The 23,001-nt window shown below is 37.0% G+C and overlaps 1 protein-coding gene across 1 annotated transcript; it reads left to right on the top strand.

Annotated features, from left to right (window-relative positions):
* The first annotated feature begins 5,100 nt into the window (after nucleotides 1–5,100).
* Nucleotides 5,101–19,800, top strand: LOC104244490 (insulin-degrading enzyme-like 1, peroxisomal). The gene is made up of 26 exons (XM_009799925.2): nucleotides 5,101–5,329; nucleotides 5,469–5,544; nucleotides 6,980–7,047; nucleotides 7,170–7,261; nucleotides 7,376–7,449; nucleotides 7,559–7,602; nucleotides 8,623–8,674; nucleotides 9,905–10,027; nucleotides 10,104–10,216; nucleotides 10,856–11,018; nucleotides 11,727–11,819; nucleotides 11,971–12,056; nucleotides 12,874–12,960; nucleotides 13,382–13,485; nucleotides 13,616–13,718; nucleotides 13,824–13,919; nucleotides 14,161–14,350; nucleotides 14,548–14,609; nucleotides 15,005–15,109; nucleotides 16,465–16,666; nucleotides 16,743–16,951; nucleotides 17,187–17,311; nucleotides 17,413–17,464; nucleotides 17,558–17,644; nucleotides 18,704–18,826; nucleotides 19,228–19,800. The coding sequence occupies exons 1-26, from the start codon at nucleotides 5,195–5,197 to the stop codon at nucleotides 19,477–19,479; spliced, it is 2,916 nt and encodes a 971-aa protein (XP_009798227.1). The 5' UTR covers nucleotides 5,101–5,194; the 3' UTR covers nucleotides 19,480–19,800.
* The last annotated feature ends 3,201 nt before the right edge of the window (nucleotides 19,801–23,001 follow it).

Here is a 23,001-nt window from a genome sequence, read left to right as displayed (position 1 = left end):
CCACGTGGGAAAAAAATACCAGTGAAGGAAAAAGAGTACACATATTTAGTAAGACGCATTGCTAGGTGCCTCATTAAAAACCTTATAAGGAAAACCCCATGGGAAAAACCTTAGTAAGGGAAAAAGAGTGCATCGCGTATTTTACTCCCCTGATGAAAACCTTGTTTCAAATATTTGAGTCTCCGCATTCCAATCTTGTATACCATCTTCTCAAAAGTTGAAGTTGGCAAAGATTTAGTGAATAAATATGCTGGATTATTACTTGAACGGATTTGTTGCACATCAATGTCACCACTTTTCTGAAGATCGTGTGTGTAGAACAATTTTGGTGAAATGTGCTTCGTTCTATCTCCTTTTATAAATCTTCCCTTTAATAGTGCTATGCATGAAACATTGTCTTCGTATAATATTGTGGGTCTTTTATCACATTTCAACCCACATGTTTCTCGAATGAATCACTGATCTCAATCATATGCATTCCCTGCTTGCCGGTTTGAAATCGAACTTTATGGGTATCGGATAAATAACCTGCATTACCAATATGATCTGCACCACTTTTGTTAGCATTAGCAAGATAAATAAGTGCACCATCTACACCGAGATAGAGTATTTCAGGACCAAGGAGTTCCTCGTCCTCTTCTGGAGGTCGGAACAAATCCTTATTTACTTCAAGTGATCAAACAACCATTGGTGTACTCAATGGGTGCGTTTTGTCCATGTAAAAGCGTTTTAAGACCCTTTCTGTATATGCAGATTGATGGATAAATATCTCATCTGCTAAATATTCAATTTGCAGACCAAGACAAAGTTTTGTCTTTCCAAGATCTTTCATCTCAAATTCTTTCTTAAGATATTCAATTACCTTTTGAAGCTCTGCTGGAGTTCTAACAAGATTTATGTCATCAACATAAACAACAAGTATAACAAATTCTGATGTCATTTTCTTTATAAAAATACATGGACAAATAACATCATTTATGTAACCTTCTTTCAGCAAATATTCACTAAGGCGATTATACCACATGCGCCCAGATTGCTTTAAACCGTACAAAGATCTTTATAATTTGATCGAGTACATTTCTCAAGACTTTGAATTATATGCTTCGGGCATTTTCAATCCTTCAAGGATCTTCATATAGATTTAGCCAAATAAGTCATATAGGTTAAGACTTGTATCTAAATGGTACGACATCTTCAAGTGTCTGGACTGCTAGTCCGATCCTCACAATCGTTTACAATATTGTGCACTATATTGTATTAAATGTATCGTCGACGATCATTTTGTGTCAGTTCCGAAGCGACATAACTTGTGGAGATCTCATCACTTTCTTTATTTTCAGGTACCTGAACTTTTTCGGGAGTTTCATGAAATGTTATGTCGTGGGCTCTTCTAGAGCATATTTCCTCCTCATTATGATCATTTTGATCATTAGCTCCTACTATTTTTCAAGGATTGTTACCTTTGGAACCGATTGGTCTACCACGCTTCATGCGTACAGTAAACTCTATCCTTCAGGGACTTTAATTTTAATAGGAGCATTTGCAGCTGAAATATGATATTTAATTTTAGATCAGCAAATGCTTCTGGCATTCGACTTGAATTATCTTCTAAGTGAGGATCATGATAATTCGATTCATATAGCATATTTTTCAACTGTTTATTCCATCCCCCAAATGTTAGAAAAACTAACATATATCCCCAATCATCTTTGGGAAACATATCTTTGTGTATTATGGTAGAGAAATTAATCATATACCACGCAACAAAAGATAGTAAAAATATTTGGTTTCTGATCCTAAACCAATTGTGAAGGGAGGACTTATCATATATTGTTGATCTGATGCATACAAGTGCTGCTATATGCAATTTAGAAAATCTTAGACCAACACATGAAGCTTTGTTCTCATAAGCAATGGTTTAGACATTAATAGGAGGTATTCAATGCTAAACCAGCTTGGATATAAACCAGCATTATCAAGATGAACTGTCTTGATTTCATAATCTGAAAATTATGCTCTTAATCGAGAAAAGCAATTCCAAATGCCAAACTGCAGGTTGACAATAATTACACATGTAACCATCTCATATATGCACCTATAAGTGGTTCACATGATAGGTGAACGGGCCCATATTCACCTTTTATATATTTCAGAATCAGGGGTCTTAGTCCCAACTTTAGCTGGTATAATCAATTCATTATGAGAACAAGCAACACATGAGAATTCCTGAAGAATCTTCTAGTTCTTTAGTATATGCTTATCTGAATTCTCAAATAGCTCATTTAAAAATGGCAAATGAAAACTTCAAGTTTATCATGTCATGTGCTATCTCTTAGTAAACTTCTGGTTTACTATGGCATAAACTTTTGCTTTAGTAAACTTCTGGTTTACTGTGATACATGATATAGTACAAATTAAAGAATAAGGTAGGTAACTTCTCACATACATATTATTTTACCCCCTATGATTGTGGAAACATGAAGATTATCAATCTTCCAATCATTTGTAGTCTCAATATGATAGTCATTTGTATTAGTAAACTTCAGGTTTACTACAACATATGTTTTGACCATAATCATATAATATGAATGACATATTTGTATATAAGCTCTTCGAGAGCCTTCATTTATTATCCACAATCTAATATTTATCTGGCACTACTGGTGTCATGTATTCTTTAGGCAAACATTTAGCTCTTCAGGAGTTATTGATACATTTTGTACTATCAAATATTGCTCAGACACTGCTGGTGTCATGAGAGAAAATCACAATCGAATAAACAATGTAAAACAATTGTTTAAGCACACGAAAACTCTTCTTCCTAATATTTTTCCACTTCAGGAGGCAATTTCAACTGTGTTACTTCTTCAGGAGCAAATTTAAAATACGAAATATTGAGTATATATTCTCTCAATTATATTAACTCTTCTGGAGGTGAATTGTAATGTATTCACATCAAGAGCGCGTTCATATTTACCCGACTTATTAGTATTGTCACATTCACTTCAGGGAATGGATTAATATTATCAAAAGTTCTCATCCTTCAGGAAATCGAACATAATTATCTGAATGCGCATTAATCACATCAAATTGTGATGCCTCAACCTCTTTTAAAATATTTACTACTTCAGGAGCAAATCGAGGCGTGCATTTAATATAGAGAATATTTATGTAGCTTATCTTCAATTGTAACTATAGAAAGCCTAAATTATCACTTCTGGTGATCATAGACATATACCACTTCTGGTGGTTAACAAAATATAATTACAATGAGATATATGAAATATAACTACTTCTGGTGGTTGTATATTTCTTGCAAACTCTGCTAGAGTTTAAGTTGATCTAATAATATTATCCATATTCTTTAAAATGACATAAATAAGATATATTATAGTAAACATCATTATCAAATCATAATTTTTCTTTATGTACAACAATTACATAACCATACTATCTATTACAAATAACAAAAATTAAAATATTTACATTTCTACAGATTCACCACCGATTACATGACTTGTTTCTCCTTCTGGGAGTGCAAAGTAATCAGCTACATCCAAATGCATGAAGTCTAAATTATCTTCAGAAATTAAATTTGCTTCAGCATTTTTCTTTGTCTTCTTCAGGGAGGCTTGATAAAGCTCAACCAGGTGCTTTGGCGTACGACAAGTACGTGACCAGTGCCCTTTTCCTCCACATCTATAGCATGCATTTTCTACATTTGGCGCTTGCACCGCTTCATGCTTTTGTTCCTTCCTTTTCCACTGCTGGTGGTGAGGAGGCTTCTTTGGTGCATTATTATTACCATGATTGGGGTTTCTTCCCCGACCACGGCCATGACCACGACTGGGGCCACGACCTCTTCCACGTTTAGCTTGGTGGAAGTTCGTCTCATTCACTTCAGGGAATGGACAAGAACCAATAGGTCGGCTTTCATGATTTTTCATTAATAGCCCATTATGTTGCTCTGCTATAAGAAGATGTGAGATAAGTTCAGAATACTTTTTAAATCCCATCTCTCGATATTGCTGCTGCAGGAGCATATTCGAGGCATGAAAAGTGGTGAAAGTTTTCTCCAACATATCATGATCAGCAATATTATCACCACATAACTTCAATTGGGAAATAATTCTGAACATAGCAGAATTATACTCACTGATAGATTTAAAATCTTGTAGCCTTAGATGAGTCCAATCATATCGTGCTTGTGGAAGAACGACCATCTTCAGGTGGTCATATCTATATTTCAAATTATTCCACAGTATGACTGGATCTTTAACAGTAAGATATTCCATTTTCAGGCCCTCATCAAGGTGATGGCGTAGGAATATCATTGCTTTGGCACGGTCTTGGTTTGATGCCTGATTTTTGTCTTTGATGGTGTCTGCCAGACCCATCGCATCAAGATGAATTTCAGCATCAAACACCCAAGACATGTAGCTTTTGCCCGATATATCCAGGGCTACAAATTCAAGTTTAGAAAGATTTGACATTATTTAGGAAAAGAAAGTTCTTACCTCTAATACTTTCAAAGTATTTGCTCGAGATGTCAGAGTCTCGTGCTGATAACGTGTTATAAAATAAAGACTGTAAAGTAAAGACAAGTATAGAGAGAAACTGTTATATTATTCGAATTCAAACTGATGTACATAATGAACTGAAATCTCTTCTATTTATAGAAGAAAGGAAGCTGTTGTGTAAGCTGCTACTATACCAGATATGGATAATCTTCTACTGAGAGCAATGTTTATCCATAACGGATAAGCTTATCCTTTCAAGTACTCCGTTATGGATAAACATTGCTCTCAGTAGAAGATTATCCATATCTTGTATAGTAGCAGCTTACAGAGCAGCTTCCTTTCTTCTATAAATAGAAGAGATTTCAATTCATTATGTACATCAGTTTGAATTCGAATAATATATCAGTTTCTCTCTATACTTGTCTTTACTTTATAGTCTTTATTTTATAACAATTACTTATTTTAAAGTGAAATAAGGCAAAGGTACAACTATCTTTTCCATTTATATGTTAAAAACAAATAAAAGAAAAGGTACAACTAGGACTAGCAGCATCCCTGATTTTCCAAGGCTGCAATTTCCATGCTTCTTCCTATAATAACCAAATTCCAAAACTCTATACCAAGTTACTCTCTCTCACACACACACACACACACACACACACACGGAGCAAATCATGGCAGTTGGAAGAAAGGAAGAAAATATGGGAGTGGAGATAGTGAAACCGCGAACTGACAAAAGGGATTACAGAAGAATTGTTCTTCAAAATAATCTTGAAATCCTTCTCATCAGTGACCCAGAAACTGATAAAGTATGTTACTTTTATTCATTTTATATTATATTTTTCTATGTTTCTTAAATATGGGTTTAGCTTGAATTTATTTGGTTTCATTAAAAGCGTATTAATTTCATGTTTTGTTTTGTTTTGTTTTGGGGGTATTTGTTATCAGTGTGCAGCTTCAATGAATGTGTGTGTTGGTGCTTTTAGCGATCCCGAGGGACTTGAAGGGCTTGCCCATTTTCTCGGTATGAATTTTTTTTGGGGCAAAAAAGTTCATTCTTTATGTGCTTAATTGGGTCTATTGTTTTGCCTTATTTTTAGCCTTAAATTTGAGTAAATAAGTTGCTGTACTGTAATTTGATTTAATTTTTGAAATACCATTGGGCACTGTAATCTTCACAGCAATAGAGTTAGACTTGGTTGAGTAGTAGGGGAACCAGGAATTTGAGTAAGGGGAATACAAAAAAAAAAAATGTAAAAAATATCACACCTGCGATATGAACCTATGTCAAGAAGATTCAATAGTTTAGATATATAGTTATAGACAAAAAATTATGTTTTTACCCTTTTTGGACAGTGCAATTTTCTGTCGAGGGGGATTCAGTTGAATCCCCTTCATCAAAGGTAGCTCCGCCCTGTGGTTGAGGTCTTTGAGGATGGAAATCAGGTTTTGAATGCCACAATTTCATTTTCTGAGTCAGTTTCAAGGTTCAGTATTACTAGAGTATGTATTTTGTTCAAAAATGGGTAGGGGATTTTTGAACTGCTAAATTTAGGTTGTAGAAGACTATGTTCCCGATGAAAAATAGTTGAGATACAATGAAATGGTACCAGGAAGTGGAGGAGAACCATGCAGTCTTAGTTTAAAATCCCAGCGGAAGCAAAAAACACTAGGTAATTTCTTCCCATTTGCCAAAGCATTGGTGGCAGTGTTACCGGTACTTGTGTTGGTGCGAGTTAGCAAGTACTCGCTGGAAAGGTGATTTCTTCCCATCTGCCTAAGGTAGTGGGTCTGAGTTACCCGATACTTTGTGCTGGTGGAAGGTAGCAGGTACTCGGTGGAATAGTCGAGGTGCACAAGCTGGCTTGGACACCACCATTATTTTAAAGAAAAAGGAAAAAAAAAGATATGGTTCCAGGAATGCTATACCGATGGTTGGTGGTGGATTAGCCACGTGTTACAGGTGGAGGATCAGTTCTTTGAATCCAGTTGGTCAAGCAAAACATAATAGTTTCTAACGGGATCTATGTAGTTGGATGGATTAGATAAGGTCCAATTTATTAATCTAGTTGCAGGCGATTTGGTTTCATTGTGCTTAAACATTGTCAATCTTTCTATCAGGAAAAAAATATATTTCTTAATTCTTGCGCTAACTTTGATTGTTTTTTCTATGGACTTAAGGATAGTCTTTCATTTAAGAAAATGGTGAATGATGATGAATTGTGTCAATTGAAACAACCTTGCACAATGAATCATCTATATAGAGGATATGTATTAGTAGACTGCTAGGAAGCACTATAACCTTTTTCTATTGGCTTTAGGAACTGCTAAGGGTGTGCTACTGTGCAACTCATATCTTTAATTCTTTCCTTAGAGGTTTCTGTTGCTTTCCTAGAATATTTTGTTGTCTAATGTTTCTCTTTTACTTTTTCATTTGGCCTCTTTTCTTTACATACCAGAGCATATGTTGTTTTATGCAAGTGAGAAGTATCCTGTAGAGGACAGTTATTCGAAGTACATCACAGAGGTAACAACTCTGTAATTCATTGTTTAATAAGTTCCTTTATTGCTTTTGCATGCTCCTTATTTTCCTATTGATTTAACAAAATAGTTGTATTTTACAAGTCATGTTTTTTGTTTCTTGATTAGAATGGAGGTAGTACAAATGCTTTTACATCTTCTGAGGACACCAACTACTATTTTGAAGTAAATGCTGATGGTTTTGAAGAAGCATTGGACAGGTAAATTGTTTAATATCTATGGCTAAGTATCATGTTAATATTTTATTTTGATAAATGTATCATGTTAGTATTTTTAAAGGCTCCACGGCTGAGTTATTTGGTTTATATTTCCAGATTTGCCCAGTTCTTTATCAAACCATTGATGTCATCCGATGCTACCACTCGAGAAATTAAAGCTGTTGATTCTGGTTAGTACATGTGTTTTTATGCATATTATTCTGGTTAGTACATGTGTTTTTATGCTAGCTTTACGTGTTCTAAGTGATTCATCGTCGCATAACTCTTTTGCCAATGCAGAACACCAGAAGAATCTACTCTCTGATGCTTGGAGAATGAACCAGGTATTTGGCTTTTTTTTTTTTAAAGGATAAACCAGGTATTTGACTATATCTCCTTTTGTTCTTGGAGAAGGCCTGTCCCATTTGCCGACTAAATAAAAGGAAAAAGAAATTTATTCAAGAGAAACAGTAATTAGGAGAAGATATTTTTTAAAAATATATATATTTTAATTTTTATGTGAGAGAATGATGAGGACAACAAGCATACAATGAGATTTTTACTAGGAAGTGTATTCTAAATCATTCACCAACTTTTCCGCTAAATGAAACTGTCTGATTAAATCAAGATTCTTACATAAATTCCAGGAGCCTATGTTATGAATAGTCTTAGTTTTTTTTGGCCCGAAAAAGAAAGAAAAAGAAAAAAGAAGACTTCTTAGTTTTCCCCACCAATGTGATTGACCTTTGTTGCATCAATCAGTTTTTATTTTTTGTTTTTTATGAAGTCAGTAGTTTCATTAGCCCCCAGGGCCTAGCTCAAGTGGCAAAGAGCGGTGGATTTGTATCTTAGGTCACAGGTTCAAGCCCCCACACCATGCAAAGCAAAGCCCGGTATTTAAGTGGAGAAGGGTAGAGGGGCGGGCACATTATCCACCGAGTTTCGAAGGCTACGGTTGGTCCAAAAGATCGGCCCCAGACAGATTTCTCGGTCATCCAAAAAAAAAAAAAAGTCAGTAGTTTCATTAGTGGCTTCAAGAAAATGCAGATGGAACAAAACACATTGAGTGCAAAAGAGAGGTTGACAGCTCCACTACATTGGGCCAATTCAGAGGATAGGGAGTGGTTTGGACTTTCATTTATCTTTTTAAAGCAAATAGTAAGAGTGGTGACTCTTTCAAGTAAAAATAGTCTTCTTGAACATAGAAAAGCTTTAAGGAGTACTACATCTTTTGACAACAATATCGGGAATTTTCAGTATCTAGAGATTAGAAGTCTCATGATGCTAAAGTTGTCTGGATTATTTCTTTTGCAATTGTTTTCTTTGGTGAAAAGGTTTTAACTTTTAAATACTATTCTGTGCAGCTTCAAAAACATCTAAGTGCAAAAAATTATCCATACCATAAGTTCAGCACAGGTTTGCACAGCTTTCAATGGTGCATATTCTTAGATTCTGCTATGGCTTTTCTTATTAAAAAGAGGTTCTATTATGATTATGGCCTTGTCATGTGTTTTTATTATTATATTTATACCATGGTTTTAGTTGTTCAATGTCTGCTTTGTGATTGTCTACTATGATACATGAAGAACTATGACTAGTTTACTATACATTGAACTGTCAGAAAGTTTCTCCTTCATGAAATAAAACTGCAGTTGTTCTCTCTAAGATGGAGAAAAGCACATCATAACGCCACAGAAGCAGTTGATCACAGTTAACACTATTAAATAAAGTGAAGAATCAAGATATAGTTTGCTTTGGCTGAACAAAAGAATAAAATATATCTTCAAGCAGTAGGGTTCCCTTGAAAGCAAATCTTACAGAAAACAGACTAATTCTGGAAGGTGATATATTTCTTGTATTAGTAAAATCAACTTAGTACGGAAGATTATGACTTATGAGCCCTCCTAACTAAATCTATCTTTCTAGAGCTTTCTTTATTTCATATATTCTGATTTTGTCCCTTGTCGACATAGTTGGCCCTTTATTTCTATTCTTCATTTTCCCCCTAATAAGTTATTTTTTCTCGTCTAAAAGATTTCAATCCCCGAAGTTTTTCATAGTCCTCAGCTTCAATGATTTTGGTACCTAGACCCTTCAATTCCTCGGGCGCGATCTCTGCAACAGTAACCCTTCTTTTGTATCCTCATCATCATTCTCTTGGGAACGCTTTGGAGGCCGCTGCTCCATACATGTTCAGCTTCAGATCCCCTCTTACATCCTTGGTGCCGATAGATCTCTGCGCAAATTTTTTGATCTTCTTGATGGCTGTAGGGGCCTTCTTCTTGAATCTGCAGCCATGCAAGTGCTTTTGCCTTCTTTGTGAACACTTAGAATAGAATCAGCTGATTTTCTGTTCAAGTTGTTTCCTCTTCACCCTTGGACATTTTTTAGTGTTTCAACCTTACTTCTTGAATTGCTAGATTTCAGAGTTTAGTCTGAGGATTTCCTTTTAGCTTTTTTTTTTTTTTTTTTTTTTTTTATTTATAAAATCATTGCCTTGAAATTCAGTTTTGAGTTAAGCATACTGGATTCTTTTTATATGCTCATATCACAGAAGATTTTTCTGCTGACATAAAAAAATGACCATATTATAGTTTTATTTATCCCAAGAAAAAGAAATGATCGCATCACTCATCATGTGCATAGGCAGCTGGGATACATTAGAAGTGAGGCCAAAAGAAAGAGGCATAGATACAAGACAGGAGCTTCTTAAATTTTATTCAGAAAATTATTCAGCCAACCTCATGCACTTGGTCGTCTATTCAAAAGGTATGGATAATTATTTGCAAATACATTACTGGTGGCCCAAATTAACAACTGCTAAGTCTGTATAATTATAATTCAGATAGTCTTGATAAAGCTGAGCAGCTAGTACGGAGCAAATTTCAGGATATCCCAAACATTGATCGCAATCAAATTCGTTTTACTGGTCAGCCTTGCACCACAGAACATCTCCAGGTATCCAAGTGACAACGCGCAGATGTGTTACCTTTCTTTTTCTTTTTTTACTGGGGTGGTTTTGAACTGGCTTCTTTCAATTGAGCTGTTGAATTCGACAAGTGATCTGTTCATGACGTCTATTGTCTGAATCTACTTGTTCAACGTGCTTAAGATATAACTCATTTTTTACTATCAAAAAGAAAAAAGAAGAAGATATAACTCATTTTTATTGAACTGGAGTGCCAAAACCAAAGCTCTTCCTCAGCTAAATTGGCCTTAGTGCTGTTTTGACATTAATGAAATGCCTTTTACTGATTAAAAAAAAACTTACTTTTTCTGCAATATTTGGAGTACTATGAGACTCTAATTAGTATACACGTGGGTGCTCCTTATAGAGTCATATTTGTGTACCTCTGTCTTTTGCATATGCCTTGTATATTTTGTTTTTCCTTTAGTAAGTTTTACATATTAATTTCCTATTCATTTATAGAAATAGACAACTTATTTGATAACATTCAAAAAATAACTAAAAATTCAGTTAAATAATTTAGAGATTTGAAGGCCATTTAGCGAGTGCCATGTTCTGCAGATTATCAAACTGAATTTACTGTTTCATTGTCCATTTAATATTTCTATTTTGTTACGTTTTTTTCTCAGATTCTTGTGCGAGCTGTTCCAATAAAACAAGGTCACAAGTTGAAAATTGTATGGCCAGTTACCCCAGGGATACGTCACTACAAGGAAGGGCCTAGTAGGTACTTGGGTCACTTGATTGGCCATGAAGGAGAAGGATCGTTGTTTTATATCTTGAAAAAGTTAGGTGAGTTCTCAACTAATTAATTGTACGCCCTTCATCTATCCTATCCTTACTCATTCATTTCTTGGCTTCAACTCACCCTTCCCCATTTTTTTTAATTTAGAAAGAGAAATGACAAATCATAGGCAAAAACTTGTTGTGTCCTTTTCTTTTGACTGTAAAAGATGTTCTTATTTTTAGGAATCTGAAACAGTACTCTTGAGGATGAATCTCTTCGGTCCTAGGAAATGCTTACAGTAGAAAGTACTAACATAGCTAATAAGTATGTAGGTCGTCTGCCACTTTGCAAACATGACGACAAAATGTACACTAATAACTTGTTTCATGCTTGAGTTGCTGACATGGTAGTTGCTATATGTGTGCCTACATGCTTAAGTCAATGTTAAGCCCTTCGTATTTACTATTACAACCAACCATTTAATTTAGGACAATTGTGAGAGAACATGTATTCAACAGTTCAGGGAAATAATTTTTATCTGGTCAATGTGATAAGATGTGGTTTCACATATGCCTGAATGATGAAATCAATGTTGTAAGAAACTAAAATGCCATATTATTTTGTGACCTCAGTTCATTCTTTTTGGATCTTGCATTGGAATTCATTACATGTTATCCTTGATAATGCTATTATAGTCATTCAAGTGCATGAACGTTCTCTTCTCAAACTATTTTAACATTCAGAAAGGTACTTTTATTTGGTTGTTATTACAGGTTGGGCTACAAGTTTATCTGCTGGGGAATCAGACTGGACTGATGAGTTCTCTTTCTTTAAAGTGGGTATTGATTTGACTGATGCTGGTCAAGGTACTTGTTTTTCCGTGTTGAACCTTAATATGTTACCAAACCCTTATTTGTTCCTCCGCTAACAGTAGTTTTAATTGCGTGAAGCTGAAGGTGGGATTTTTCCTGAACTTTATGTGGGATATTGATGTTTATGTCCATTATTTATTTCCAGAGCATTTTGAAGACATTATGGGTCTGCTATTCAAATATATTCATCTCCTACAACAGGCCGGTGGCTGCAAATGGATATTTGAAGAGGTATTGTTAGTTGCATCCTCGTGCATGCCAGTCAATGCCTTTATAATTTTTCATGACTGCATTATATGTCATTTGCATCTATTATGCCAATAACGTTGTTATAGATGATTTAATGAACAGGTTTAATGTACATAATTAGTATGTATGAATCCTTAATTTGAAAAGAAAATTTTCTTTGTTGGTTTAAGCATGTGAAGCCAAAGTTCTTAATAATTACCCCTTACGCCTCCTTATTTTTTGTTGCTGGAAACAGAAAAAATGAACTCCCAGTTCATACTTTCGACTTCGTACCTGCCATCCAAAATGAGCTTAGGCCATGCCACCGCATCTCTATCCTTACTATCTTTATATTCATGCAAAGTTCTTAAAATTTTCACGAACCAGAATTTTCTCAGTCAGATTTCTAAAGAGAAGGAAGAGCTTCTTATTCTAAAATGGAGGGTCACTAATGGGTTAGTCCCAGAAAGGAATAATGTTACATTGCATGTACAATATTCCGCATGTTATCAATGCGGTTAGGATCCCTATCAGATAATACCGCATTATCCTCCTTGTTCATTCCATTTTAGCATGATAGATTGCATAAGTATGATTGACCCAAAAAATAGAGCTTTAGCTCTCTACCATAGTCATCTCTTCTCCAATCTTGCTTTTGTAAATTTCCTTTGTTAATCTTGGCACGTAACATGACCAGGTTTTTTCCTGGCCTTCTTTTTCTTGTTGCGTCTTAGTCATTATTGCTCTTAATGAACTTACGTCCTTCTTAATATGTTATTATTTATTCTAATTAATTTATCGTTAAAATTTGTCTATTAAGCTTTCAGCTATTTGTGAGACTGCCTTCCACTACCAAGACAAGATTCGGCCGAGTGATTACGTGGTTAATGTTTCAATGAATATGCAGGTATCTTTTAACATATGTTTTTATTTTTATTTGGATTAGTGTATCTACGCCAAGTATATTTACTCGATTGAGACCAAAGGGAAGAAAATATATATGCAGTTTCTTGGAGTCATCAATGTTTTATAGCTGAAGGCAGACCGTCATAACTACCAGTTGTGTGTTGTATGCATAAATTTTCCATGGAAAATATTTTCCTGGACAATGAGTGAGAAAACCACTTATTTTCCAGCTATTGGTAGGCGAGTGAATTTTTTTGGGAAAAGTTTTATATCTTTATGTATTATATGTCATTTATGCACAAAATATGTACGTGGATAAAGTAGACAATGGTTGTTAAGTTTTTCAGTTTTGACTTGGCAACTTTTGGTAGAATATTGGCATTGAAAGAACAACCTAATAAGTTTGTGATGTTACTTGTCAGCACTATCCTCCAGAAGATTGGTTGGTTGGATCCTCTTTGCCTTCAAAGTTTAATCCTAGCGTCATTCAGTCATTCTTGAATGAACTCAATCCAGACAATGTCAGGTTAGCTACTCTTTCCCAAAGAGTTAGCCTGCATATAATTTAAGTTACCAGTTTGCACAGTTTTTTTATTTTTGGGAAATCTGAAAGTGGAAGGTATATAAGGACCTCAATGAAATTTGGTTCTGAACAGAATCTTCTGGGAGTCGACAAAGTTTGAGGGTAATACTAGCATGACTGAACCATGGTATGGAACTGCGTATTCTATAGAGAAAGTTAATGGTGCCACTATCCAGGTCTGATGACAGCACTCTCTCATTAAATAAGTCTTGAATTGTTATATTGTTATTGCAGAGACCAAAATAATTTATTTAAACATTTGCTGACAATTACTTTTGCAGCACTGGATGGAGCAGGCCCCCAGTGAAGAGCTGCATCTCCCTGCTCCCAATGTGTTCATACCAACTGATTTATCACTTAAGCCTGTCTTTGAGAAGGTGCTAATTTGGAACTTATTTATTACTCCATCCGTTTCATTTTAAATGACATTCTTTCCTTTTTAATCTGTTCCAAAAGAGTGATACCTTTTTTATTTGAGAACTCTTTATCTTTAAAACTTCCATTTTACCTTTTTTCTTTTTTAAACTCCATGTCCGATTAAACACCGTCATGTAAAGTAAAATGGAGGGAGTATAATTTCAATGTCATGTCTTTTCTTATTTGTAACTTGTCAAACAGACAAAAGTGCCAGTACTGCTGCGGAAGTCACCTTATTCAAGGTTATGGTATAAGCCGGATACAGCATTTTCATCTCCAAAAGCCTATGTTATGATCGATTTTAGTTGCCCGTACTGTGGACATTCTCCAGAAGCTGAGGTTCTTACTGAGATCTTTACACGTCTATTGATGGATTACTTGAATGAATACGGTATGTCTGCAAGATTGTTGACTAGTTATGCACTGCAGGACAACTCTTCTACTATTAAGCTGGACTTAACATCTTCGTGTTAATATGTTTTTCATTCACTTCTTCATATCGTCAATATATTATTTGCAATGTCAATTTTGCGCTTTTCCTCCATAAGGTATAACACTTCTGTAAATCTCTCTTTTTGCTTCTTTCAGCTTATCATGCACAAGTCGCTGGTCTTTATTATGGTATAAACAAAACAAACAATGGTTTTCAGGTGATCATCTTGTTTCCTGTCTCTATGTATACAAACTTTTGAGGAGCGTTGTTTATCTTGTTATTTTGTGGTTGTCTAATCTTTTCTTTTTTCAAGTTTAGTCCTTCCATGCATAAAATGAATATTCGCTACATCCATTAAACCCATATTTGTTTGCTTTCCTAAAGTAAACTTCTTTCCTGCTGGCCCAAAGATATTTAGTTTTTTGATGCCGTGAAAACATGAACTATCTGCTTCATCCTGTCTTCTTGAAGTGAACTGACAGTGCTGCTTCATTGTCTGTTAAGCTTCTTGCATTTGCTGTGGCGTTTGAATAATTCTTAAAGTTAGACCTGAATATGATACTATCTATTTTTCCTTCATTTGTTCCCCCTCTCATCCTCTCTTTTCTGCAGTTGACATTATTTGGATATAACGACAAGTTAAGAGTCTTACTGGAAGCAGTTGTTGAGAAAATCGCAAAATTTGAAGTAAAACCGGACAGGTTCTCTGTGATCCAGGTGAGTGTCAGCAATTTTTTCTGCTTATCCACACTCTGCAAGAATGCATAACTCGTCAAGCCAAAATGTTACCCCGTGGCAGTTGGCTTTAACATTATGGATCCTAGTATGCCATAGTCTAGGCTAGATGAACAATGATAACTTAAGCAGAGAATGCAAGAAAATTCTGAAGATTCATTTTCTCAACAAAGTTTCCACTGTTCACAGCTAAAAATTCCGAACCATTTCCTCATGTAATCAATAGCAAAGTCTTCATTTCAAGTTCCCATTTCACTTACTTTTTCTCTCATCAAATCCTTTTCTCAAAGTGTTGTTAGAGTTGCAGTCGGGCACTTATCACTTCATTTGGTGTTTTTAAAGAGAAAATTTATTGTCAAATTATTGGTTTATTTCATCTATCTAGTCTGCTTTTTGGTACTATTGTGTGCATCAACATGTCTGCTAGTTATCTCTACCTTCAATTTAAATTGGTCTTCATTGTACCATACATACTGATGAATCATGATTATTTATAATTGATGTATCACTCTGAAGTTTTTCAGTCACCTCATTCAAGAGAATGTTGTGTTGTATGATCAGTGGCTTCTTTTCCCGTTGCTTAATATGTTCCCACGGCGTTATAAATGACATAACACCTGTAAGTAGGGGAGCGCTACTCTGCGGACTTGCAATTCTCTTGTTCCATGTATGCACTAGTATGTATATGAATACACACACAGACATATATACTTTTGACCTGTTAACTTGTTTGAATAGATTATTATGTTGAACTTGCTAGACAAGTATTCAAAATAATACTTTGAAACATAATAAGGTGGAACAATTAGTAAAAAGGTGTCTCCTCAAGCTTGAAATAATGTAATCTATATTTCTTATAATTGTCAGAGATACGATTTTGCCATTTTAAGAAAGAGTTCATTTTGCCTGGACGAGCCAAAAAAGGGAAGTAGGTCCTTGTTTTTGGGATCGAAGGAGTAACATACAAATTGATTTTCTTTCTTTAGTTCCTCCACTTTTTCTTGTGATTATGTCGTGCTGTGTTAATTCAAAAGAAACAAATAGGAGATTATACAAGTCATTTTTCTATTTTTGGGTCCTTTTACGTGAATTTGCTTTTGGTCATCTAGATGTGAGAAGTTTCGGTCACCATTACCTGCGATATTGGTTTGTCTGTTCTCTCCGTAAGGTCACCATTACCTGTGATGTTGCCCAGCCTTTTAGATTTTCTATTGTTCAGGGTCCATGTTTACTCATGAATTTTACTATTTGTCTTTATTTCTTCCTTCTTAATCTCTTTCTATTTGCTAATCAAGAGCATAAACACTATTTGCTTCTTGTTCTCTTTTTGTTTATAGGAATTAGTGACAAAGCAATTTCAGAATTACAAGTTCCAACAGCCATATCAGCAGGCTATGTATTACTGCTCATTACTGCTGCAAGAAAACACATGGCCTTGGACTGATGAACTTGAAGTTCTTCCACATCTTAAAGCGGACGATCTGGTTAAATTCTATCCACTTTTGCTGGGGAGGTCCTTTCTAGAGTGCTATGTAGCAGGTAACTTTTCTCAATGACTGTTTTAAGTTATTTTCGTTCTGCATCTCTAACTTGTGATTTTCACTGCTCTTCTCAGGAAACATTGAACAAGCTGAAGCAGAGTCCATGACCCAACTTATTGAGGATGCGTTCTTCAAGGGTCCGCAGCCAATATCCAAGCCTCTATTTGCATCTCAGCATCTGACAAACAGAGTAGTTAATCTTGAAAGAGGTGTAAATTACTTCTATGCTGCAGAGGGCCTAAATCCAAATGATGAAAATTCTTCTCTCCTTCATTATATTCAGGTACATCTTGGGTTAATGGAATGTGCATGGAATGAGAGGCTAGAACTAGGAGGCTATTCCTCATATGTACATAGGCCCGTAGAGACTTTACCAATTGATCTGCAAGTTTTTTTTTGTACATATGGTTATTCTTTTCTGAATGGAAAAGAAGCATGCTCAATGCATTATTAATGAATTGTGTTATCAGACTTTTCCTGGTTCTTTGCTTCTTAAACAATTTTGCTTGAGTTTCCAGGTGCATCAGGATGATTTTATGCTGAATGTCAAACTCCAGCTTTTTGCTCTAATAGCAAAGCAGCCAGCCTTCCACCAGCTTAGATCAGTTGAACAACTTGGTTATATCACCGTCCTCATGCAGAGGTATATAATGTTTGTATTACTGAATACTGTTTGGCAAGTTGTTTGCTGTTCATCTTTAAAGCTTCTATTTTACCTAAACTTAACTACAACTCTCTCTCTAGGAGTGACTCTGGTGTTCATGGGGTGCAGTTTATCATTCAGTCAACTGCAAAGGTAAGGGGTTTTATTATAGATACTGTCGCATGAAATGAGATCAGGCATTTCTCTTGAGTATGGCTTATGATCAATCTACTGGCTGTTTGGCAGGATCCCAAATACATTGACTCAAGAGTGGAGTTATTTCTGAAGATGTTTGAGAGCAAACTTTATGAGATGACTAGCGATGAATTCAAGGTGAGCTTAGTAACACTTTTTACTTTTTCTCCAATGAAAAGAACTTGTAGCAACTGATTCAGTACAAGTATTCTCAGGAAGATCCAGTAATCTGTCACTCGTTTAATCTTAGGACTATGTTCTTAAGGATAATCCTTATCCACAAAATTGACCACTTCATTGGCTCCTTCATTTGACTCGGCCACGTCACTTGACACGTGGCACTAACTTTGGCCTTTTGGATAAGATGACATCCAGTTGACCTTGGATTAATAAAGTCGGTCCATTATTATTAGCCCAATTAAATGGTCTAACCCAATGAAATAGGACTTTTTATTAAATCAATATATGTTGGACATAAATAATTAATCTGATTATATTATCCAACAATATTTACTTGGGACTAGTATGGTTTGAATTTAGGACATAATCCAAGTTCCTTTTATATTTTAATCCATTCAAATTTAAATATCTACTATTACAAAGTGTCTTTTAAGTTAGATATTGTCCCATGTTGACAATATCTTATGTCTAATGTGTTTGACACCTATAAATAAGTGTAACTTGTATTTTCATCATTTCTCTTTTCTAAATCCTCACATAGTTTTTTTTTGTTGTTGTTGTGTGGTTCGACAATTACTGATAGAGAGGTTTCTGGACATAGCAGTTAGCAGGGAAAGTTCAAACTCATAGTTCTCAATTTTATCGAGTATTATTTCATTTACCTATGTACTGAACCTCACTTTTTTCCCTTTTTTTTCCGTCAGTAAATATATCCATAGCTGATAAGTCATATAACTTTCAAGTCAGGTGGCAAGTAAATACAGTTCTGGTTCTGTAATTATCTTTTTCTATACCGTTTTTTAATTTTGACATCTAAAAGATAATTTTCAACTAAAACATTCCCGATTGTGTACCTAGCTAGCTACTGTTGCTGATTGATCAATAGAATACAATGCAATATAGGTTTTGTCAAAGTATCATGTCTGCAGTACATGCTGGGTTAATATTTTCTGTATTATACGTGGGTAATTTTCCAGTATAGCTTTCTTGTCCCTAACTTTTATCCGTTTATGACAGAGCAACGTGAATGCACTTATTGATATGAAGCTTGAGAAACACAAGAATTTACGGGAGGAATCTCGATTTTACTGGAGGGAGATTTCAGATGCGACCCTCAAATTTGATAGAAGAGAACGTGAGGTATGAAGATTGTTATTGTCTCTCAAGCTCAATTTCATTTCATGAGCTTGATAAGTGATAATATTCCTAATGCTTTATGTTTTGCTTTTGCACAAAATGACACTGAAAAAGGTCAAATCTATCCAAGTACTATATGATACGACCCTATTTAACAACAACAACAAAAAACCTAGTGTATTCCCACAAGTGGGATCTTGTACGCAGACCTTACCCCCTACCTTTAAAAAGGCAGATAGGCTGATACGACCCTATTTGTTGTTAAAAAATATCTTCTGAAATATCATGACAGCTGAAAGAAATTGAGAACATTCCCATAATCGTAGGGAAAAAAGAAATTGAGAACATTCCCATAATCGTAGGGAAAAATGTATCTAATCATTTTGGTGATATTGGTGAAACAGATTGAAGCACTGAAGCAATTGACGCAGAAGGAGCTGACTGATTTCTTCGACGAATATATAAAGGCTGGTGTACCTCAGAAGAAGGCTTTAAGTGTCAGAGTCTATGGAAGCTCACATTCTTCTCAGTTCCAAGAACATAAGAATGAGCAGATCGAACCAAATGCAGTTCAAATAGAAGACATATTTAGCTTTAGACGATCTCGGCCTCTTTATGGTTCATTTAAAGGAGGCTTTGGTCATGTGAGATTGTAAGAGGGTAAACGTAGCAGCTTTGGATGCTATATATGGTCAAGAGAAGCCTCTTGAATGGAGTTGATATGTTGCGTTAGCGAGTCCATCAAAGAGTAGTTGATCTGCAAAATAGTTCTCATATTTAGTTGTGTCAATTGCTCAACTGATTTGATGATGGATTGCTTAGAGATTTGGACAAGTAAATGTACTCATTGTAACATCAATTCTATTTTGATTGCTGAATAAGATGTATTAGAAGACAATAAGAGGCATGTATGAAACCTGAAACGGTAAATATTCATTCATGTTTTTTATAGGAAGATTAAACTACATTATATTTTAGTTTGTTTGTTACTTAAATTTTCTTATTTTATCAGTGTATTGAGGGCCCCTTTGGGTTGTCAAATATGCTACTAAAAGAATAAGGTCTTTTTGATTATGAAGCGATAGACGATTGTTATACTTTTGCTTTTTAGAGATTTATGTATCGGATTGGTAGAGTTGAATATATGCCAATCGGGTAGACTTCGATGAATATATTTGAATAGCAAACTCATAATGTCTTCAAAATGCTCTGGAAATAAATAATGGAGATATGAGTTCAAACTAATCTAGGGAATGCTCTCGGCGCACGATTAGCTGGATTTGCTAACGTACACCAGGAACAATGCCCCGACGCCCGAAAAAATGCTATTCGGGCACAGATACAACCAGAAGTTTTGGCTGCACCAGAAATGGAGACCCAAACTCAAAGAACACTAATAACATTTGGAAGCTTTCTTCCTCCAATGTTAACGATTGTGGAAGAAATTGAGGAATCTGAGATCCCAGCTGACGGAGGACGAGATGAACAAACAAAAGGGATTTCTACAAGCATCAAGGAGGAATTAGCAGCTCGCCGACACCAATTCTTTGTAGCAATAGCCTCTGAGCGGTCAACCCCTGCGGATGAAGGTAGGAACAATCGGAACACTCAAATGGGTAAGGCTCTCACCTATGTTCCACCAATTACTAGGGATGGGAAAATCACTGTTAAAATTGAGGAAACAGACATTAAAGCTCATGAGAGATGTCATGGGATGCTTTCCAGACACGCCCCATGACCCCTTGGCCGTGCCCCATGGCGGCCTAGCAAGCCTCACAATGCCTAGCGCCATGGTCGGCCTCGTGGTCTTGGCTGCGCCAAGTGACAAGCGCGCATGCGCCTCTGTCACCCCACCGATGCCTCTCGCCAGCGCCCAAGGGCTGGCCAATGACAACAGCGCCGCGCGCCCTGACAATGTCGCGCGGGCAGATCATGATGCCTCGCCACCACCCAGCTGCAGGCCCATTCCAGCAGCGCCTCGCGCCCAGACCCTAATGCCAAGCACCAGCGCCCAGCCTCAGGCCAACACATCAAATATCGCGCGCGCCCACATCAACACGCGCGCAGACCCTGACCCGCAAGACAAAGTTGCTGCCATCGGACTTAGTTCTACCTTGTAATAAACTAAGTCCTTTTCATTGTAATCATAGGCTAGTTTACATCATTTCAATTTCAGTGTGCTTCTACAGCTTTATTAGGACTAGTCATGTAATGTTAGTTTATTTTTTTAAGCATTATTAAGGGGGACCAAACAATCAATCATTTTTCTGGTGTCTCTCCCCCTCGACACCGCATCTTTATAATCAGCATTTTCAGTCATCAATAAAATCATCATCATCATTCAAAACCCAATTCTCTCTCAGCTTCCGCAATTGCTCATGACATTGGTTTTCCCGCACGACACTGACAATCTAGTCTAGCGTGCGGCGAGGACCTCATTGGCGGACAACAACCGCACTAACATCGGTTGCTTAACCTTACGTTGCCCTTCCAAAGAACATCAGGAAGGCGTTGCGTAACAGTTGGTATCAGAGCCTAGGCTCGACATCGGACGAAGGAACACATTTGCCATCATCACCATTTCTGACCATGGTGAATCATGAGGAGCGTCTAGCATCCCTAGAAGAGACGATTGACCGATTACGACCCATCGTGGATACGGTGCCTGATCAAAACAACAACCTAGTGCAAAGGTTGGACGACCTGGACAGCCGAATGCGGCAGGCCGAAAATGACATTGCAAATATCAGTCGTGACTCTGACGATGACCGACAAACGGCAACCATCGAAACTGCCAATATTCATGGAAAATTTGAGGACCTCCAACAGGAGCGTGCCGACGATTTAGCCCATCAGCAACAAGAGGCAGACAGACTAACTGCCATGCAACAAACCATAGACGACTTGATAGGCAAGCTCAATGTTGTCAATGCTGCCCTACAGAGCCTACTTCGAGGAGGCGACCACCACATCGGGGGTGCAGCAAACCTCACCCCCATTCCACAAAAGCTTAAGATACCGGAGCCAAAACCATACGACAGATCCCAGGATGCTAAAGAAGTGGAAAACTTCATCTTCGACATCGAACAATACTTCGATGCCGTGGGCCATTTGGAAGAATACAAAAAGGTAGCGACTGCTGCCATGTATCTTCAGGGCGATGCCAAACTTTGGCGGCGGGTCAAATACGAAGCCATCAAGGCCGGTGAAGATACTCTCCAGACATGGGATGAATTGAAGGTAGCCATACGCCTGCAGTTCTTCCCCGAAAATGTGGAATACAATGCAAGGAGAAAGCTACGGGAACTCCGCCACACCAGATCAGTGCGAAAGTATGTGCGCGAATTCTCCGCACTCATGCTAAACATACGCGACATGGGGGACAAAGACAAACTCTTCGCATTCATAGAAGGTTTGAAACCTCATGCCCGTATGGAACTACAGAGACAACGGGTAGACACCCTGCCCAAGGCCATTCAAGCTGCAGAATGCCTTGGCGATTATCATTTGGGAACTCAGAACGACAGGCCCCAGCCGTCTGTCCGAGGGGGATTCAACGGGCACCATCCCAGCAATGGTGGCCCAAGCAAAAGTGGGGGAGATCGGAGTGCATCCAAAACTAAGACTCCTCCCTCCAACAGCAACAGTGTTGCATCCATCAACAACAATCAGGGGAGAAAGCCTCCCTCAGAATGCCGTCATTGCGGTGGGGCACATTGGAACAATGAATGCCCAAACATCAAGGTCAATGCTCATCAGACTGTCGAGGATGAGACAGATGCATCAGACACATCTGAAGACAACCAGGTAGGCGCCTTCAATGCAATTGTTGGCTCTATCCCTCATGCCTTAGCGGGGACCAGTGCATGTCCTCCTAAGAAAACATCAGTCCCGATCACCAAGAAAGGGAAGGAAAAGATGGACGAGAGGCCTCCTAAACAAGCGAGGACCCTAATGTTCATCGAATTGAAAGTGAACGGCAAGCCCCTTCACGCATTGGTAGACACGGGTGCCACCCACAACTACTTGTCATCAACGCAAGTAGAGCGCCTAGGTCTTGTTGTGCAAAAGAGCAAAGGCCGCGTCAAGGCTATCAACTCACCACCCCAGACATTGGGTGGAACAACTACAAATGTCCCAGTGAAACTTGGCCCATACAAAAGAAGCATCGACCTGCG

This window comes from Nicotiana sylvestris, chromosome 4 (assembly GCF_000393655.2).
Source record: "Nicotiana sylvestris chromosome 4, ASM39365v2, whole genome shotgun sequence".
NCBI classification, from domain to species: Eukaryota; Viridiplantae; Streptophyta; class Magnoliopsida; order Solanales; family Solanaceae; genus Nicotiana; species Nicotiana sylvestris.
Note: the sequence above shows the minus strand (reverse complement) of the source record. Positions and strands in the feature narration are given on the sequence as shown.